Source organism: Pelodiscus sinensis, unplaced genomic scaffold, assembly GCF_049634645.1.
Source record: "Pelodiscus sinensis isolate JC-2024 unplaced genomic scaffold, ASM4963464v1 ctg100, whole genome shotgun sequence".
Taxonomy (NCBI): domain Eukaryota; kingdom Metazoa; phylum Chordata; order Testudines; family Trionychidae; genus Pelodiscus; species Pelodiscus sinensis.
The window spans coordinates 254,435-258,652 of record NW_027465939.1 but is presented as its reverse complement, the minus strand read 5'-3'; the positions used below and the strand labels follow the sequence as shown (position 1 = coordinate 258,652).

General features: G+C 63.4%; 1 protein-coding gene across 1 annotated transcript; it reads right to left on the bottom strand.

The window, feature by feature from the left end:
• Positions 1-1,677: 1,677 nt before the first annotated feature.
• On the bottom strand, positions 1,678-3,703 carry LOC142825269 (uncharacterized). Its single transcript, XM_075917103.1, has 2 exons — positions 3,600-3,703; positions 1,678-3,289 (listed from the first exon to the last, which is right to left on the bottom strand). Exons 1-2 carry the CDS (start codon positions 3,701-3,703, stop codon positions 1,678-1,680), a joined length of 1,716 nt encoding a protein of 571 aa, XP_075773218.1.
• Positions 3,704-4,218: the final 515 nt, after the last annotated feature.

Below are 4,218 nucleotides of genomic sequence, written 5' to 3'. Positions count from 1 at the left end.
GTGGCAGGTAGCGTAATCCACCACTACCGGGATGTATTTCTTCCCCGTCCGGGTCGCCTTGCTGAGGGGACCTGCTAGAGCCATCGCCACCTCTGGAAAGGCTCCTCTATGATGGGCAGAGCCTCAAAGAAGCTTTCCTCCTCTCCCGGGTCTCCCCAGCTCTGGCAGTATCGCTGCACGGCCGCGAAGATCCCCGGCCAGTAACAGTTCTGTTGGGTGCGCGGGATCCCATGGCGGGACCTCATGGGCCAGGTGCAGCAGCCTGTGCGGTACCTTTGGAGACCCACCAGCTGCCACTGGACCCCCCGTGACCCCACTTTCCCTGGGGGAGCCATTCCCAGTGCAGGAATCCCCTCTCCCAAGGAACCTCTCCCAGCAGCCGCCCCCAGGGCTGAGCTGTGCCGAGGCCCATCCGGTCCCTCAGCCTCTGCAAGGAGGGGTCTGCCTGCCCCTCGGCCTGGAGTTCAGCCGCTGGGGCAGGGACGGGGACCTGTTCCCCCTCACTGCCTGGGTCCAAGGGCTGTGTCCCTGGGGCCCCTGTGTCTGTTGGGATGGGGCCCTGCGCTCCTTGCAAGGAGCCGGCCCCATGGGCAGGGACACGGGCCCCTCGCTGGTTCTGGGCACTGTGGGGTCCTTCCGGCCAATCCGTAAGGTCCCGGTGCACCCCCTTCCTTGGGGCCCTCTTTACCCCCCCCATTTCAGATGCACTTGAGCCACAGGCACCTTGAACGGGGTCTATGCCTGTCAGGGTCACGTGGGTGTCGGGCACCGTGTGGTCTGGGGCCACTAGCTCAGGCTGGGCCAGCGTCACCTCCACCCCCATGTCCCAGTAGCCCATCACTTCCTTGCCCTCCACCTCCAGGGGCAGGAGGCTCGTGCTCCGCAGGGGCCGCCCTGCCCCACCCGGTACTCGGAGAGACCTGCCTCCGGAGTGTCAGGTCTCCCAGGGGAGCTGGCCTGAGCAGCCTCCCACCCCTGAGCTGAGGGTGGCCTGCCAGCCCCCGCCCCCAGGGCAGCCTGCTCCTCCCCGAGCCCCAGCCAGTTAACCCTGGTTGTGGGGCCTGTCCAGGGGCTTGGGGCACTGAGCCCGTTTGTGGCCCCTTTGCCCGCAGCGATGGCAGGTCAGGTCCTTTGGGTCCCTTCAGGCCGGCTGCTCTGCCCAGGTACTGGCTGGCCCTCTGGGGGAGAACTGCTGGGCCCCCCTTCCTGGGTTCGCCCCATAGGCGCTTCCCCCAGTCGCACAGCCAAGAACCGGTCTCTCCAGCCCTCCCTCTCACACCCGGACCGGCTGTCAGCCAGCTTCCCCGCGCCCTGTGGGTCCTCCGGCTTCCTGTCCTTCAGCCACCGGCGGCTGAGCACGCTGTATAGAACCGGCCCACGCCCATCCACTTAACCAGGTCCCCTGCGGTCTGGGCCCCGGCCCCAAACACCCACTTGCGGCAGTATTGCGCCAGGTGGGCCAGGGCCACGTAGGCCTCCGTAGGGTCCTTCTGTGCCCCCTGGAACTTTTCCCTGCACGTCCCAGGGGTCAGCCCGGACTTGTGCTGCAGGGCCTGTTTGACCCGTTCATCGTCGCCCGGCTGCAGCCCCTCCAGCTGGCCGAGCACCCCTGCGGCCTCCTGACCCGGTAAGGGGGTGAGCGGCTGGAGCCGGTCGGCTGGGGGCCTGGTGCAGCTCTCAGGCTCGCTCAAAGGAATTAAGGAATCCGTCCAAGTCCCCCACGCCCTTCCACTGGGACAGCAAGAACCTCTCAAAGTGACCTGCATGCCTGGGCCCCCCGGGTCCTCCCCGCTCACCGCAGCTACAGCCGCCCGGCTTCTCAGCTCCGCCATGGCCCTGCTCATGCTGCCGCTCTCTCTCCTGTTCCTGGCGCTGTCTCTCCTGTGCCTGGCGCTGTCTCTCCTGTTCCTGCCTCTGTCTCTCCTGTGCCTGGCGCTGTCTCTCCTGTGCCTGGCGCTGTCTCTCCTGTGTCTGGCGCTGTCTCTCCTGTTCCTGCCTCTGTCTCTCCTGTGCCTGGCGCTGTCTCTCCTGTGCCTGGCGCTCTCTCTCCTGTTCCTGCCTCTGTCTCTCCTGTGCCTGGTGCTGTCTCTCCTGTGCCTGGCGCTGTCTCTCCTGTGCCTGGCGCTCTCTCTCCTGTTCCTGGCGCTGTCTCTCCTGTGCCTGGCGCTGTCTCTCCTGTTCCTGCCTCTGTCTCTCCTGTGCCTGGTGCTGTCTCTCCTGTTCCTGCCTCTGTCTCTCCTGTTCCTGGCGCTGTCTCTCCTGTGCCTGGCGCTGTCTCTCCTGTTCCTGGCGCTGTCTCTCCTGTGCCTGGCGCTGTCTCTCCTGTTCCTGCCTCTGTCTCTCCTGTGCCTGGTGCTGTCTCTCCTGTTCCTGCCTCTGTCTCTCCTGTTCCTGGCGCTGTCTCTCCTGTGCCTGCCTCTGTCTCTCCTGTTCCTGCCTCTGTCTCTCCTGTGCCTGGCGCTGTCTCTCCTGTGCCTGGCGCTGTCTCTCCTGTTCCTGCCTCTGTCTCTCCTGTGCCTGGTGCTGTCTCTCCTGTTCCTGCCTCTGTCTCTCCTGTTCCTGCCTCTGTCTCTCCTGTGCCTGGCGCTGTCTCTCCTGTGCCTGCCTCTGTCTCTCCTGTTCCTGCCTCTGTCTCTCCTGTGCCTGGCGCTGTCTCTCCTGTGCCTGGCGCTGTCTCTCCTGTGCCTGGCGCTGTCTCTCCTGTTCCTGCCTCTGTCTCTCCTGTGCCTGGCGCTGTCTCTCCTGTTCCTGCCTCTGTCTCTCCTGTGCCTGGTGCTGTCTCTCCTGTTCCTGCCTCTGTCTCTCCTGTTCCTGGCGCTGTCTCTCCTGTGCCTGCCTCTGTCTCTCCTGTTCCTGCCTCTGTCTCTCCTGTGCCTGGCGCTGTCTCTCCTGTGCCTGGCGCTGTCTCTCCTGTTCCTGCCTCTGTCTCTCCTGTTCCTGGCGCTGTCTCTCCTGTGCCTGGCGCTGTCTCTCCTGTTCCTGGCGCTGTCTCTCCTGTGCCTGGCGCTGTCTCTCCTGTGCCTGGCGCTGTCTCTCCTGTTCCTGCCGCTGTCTCTCCTGTGCCTGGCGCTGTCTCTCCTGTGCCTGGCGCTGTCTCTCCTGTTCCTGCCGCTGTCTCTCCTGTGCCTGGCGCTGTCTCTCCTGTGCCTGGCGCTGTCTCTCCTGTTCCTGCCGCTGTCTCTCCTGTGCCTGGCGCTGTCTCTCCTGTGCCTGCCGCTGTCTCTCTCGGGTCTGGGGCTCTTCCCTACGATCCTCCAACTTCTTTAGCAAAATGCAGGACAATGTAGCACTTTAAAGACTAACAAGATGGTTTATTAGATGATGAGCTTTCGTGGGCCAGACCCACTTCCTCAGATCAAATAGTGGAAGAAAGTAGTCACAACCATATATACCAAACCATATATATACCATATATAGTCACAAACCATATATACCATATATACCATATATACCATATATATGGTTGTGACTACTTTCTTCCACTATTTGATCTGAGGAAGTGGGTCTGGCCCACGAAAGCTCATCATCTAATAAACCATCTTGTTAGTCTTTAAAGTGCTACATTGTCCTGCAATTTGCTTCAACTACCCCAGACTAACACGGCTACATTTCTATCACCAACTTCTTTAGCCGCAGCTTGATCGCCAGCAGTCAGAGATCCCCCGAGATCCCCGCCTGGGATGAACCGCTGCTGGCCGAGCATGGCCTGGTGGGCAGCATGTCTGTCTGTTGGTCTCCAGCCCTCCCTCCTCGCAGCAGTGGCCTGAGGCGGGCTGCGGCAGCTGGCACCCCGGGCAGAACGCGCGATCGGCGCCCCCACCTGCAGGGCCGTCAATGGAGTGACGTCATCATTGGGCGCCCCAGCAGAACGCGCGATCGGCGCCCCCGCCTGCAGGGCCGTCAATGGAGTGACGTCATCATCGGGCGCCCCAGCAGAACCCGCGATCGGCGCCCCCGCCTGCAGGGCCGTCAATGGAGTGACGTCATCATCGGGCGCCCCAGGCAGAACGCGCGATCGGCGCCCCCGCCTGCAGGGCCGTCAATGGAGTGACGTCATCATCGGGCGCCCCAGCAGAACCCGCGATCGGCGCCCCCGCCTGCAGGGCCGTCAATGGAGTGACGTCATCATCGGGCACCCCAGGCAGAACGCGCGATCGGCGCCCCCACCTGCAGGGCCGTCAATGGAGTGACGTCATCATTGGGCGCCCCAGGCAGAAC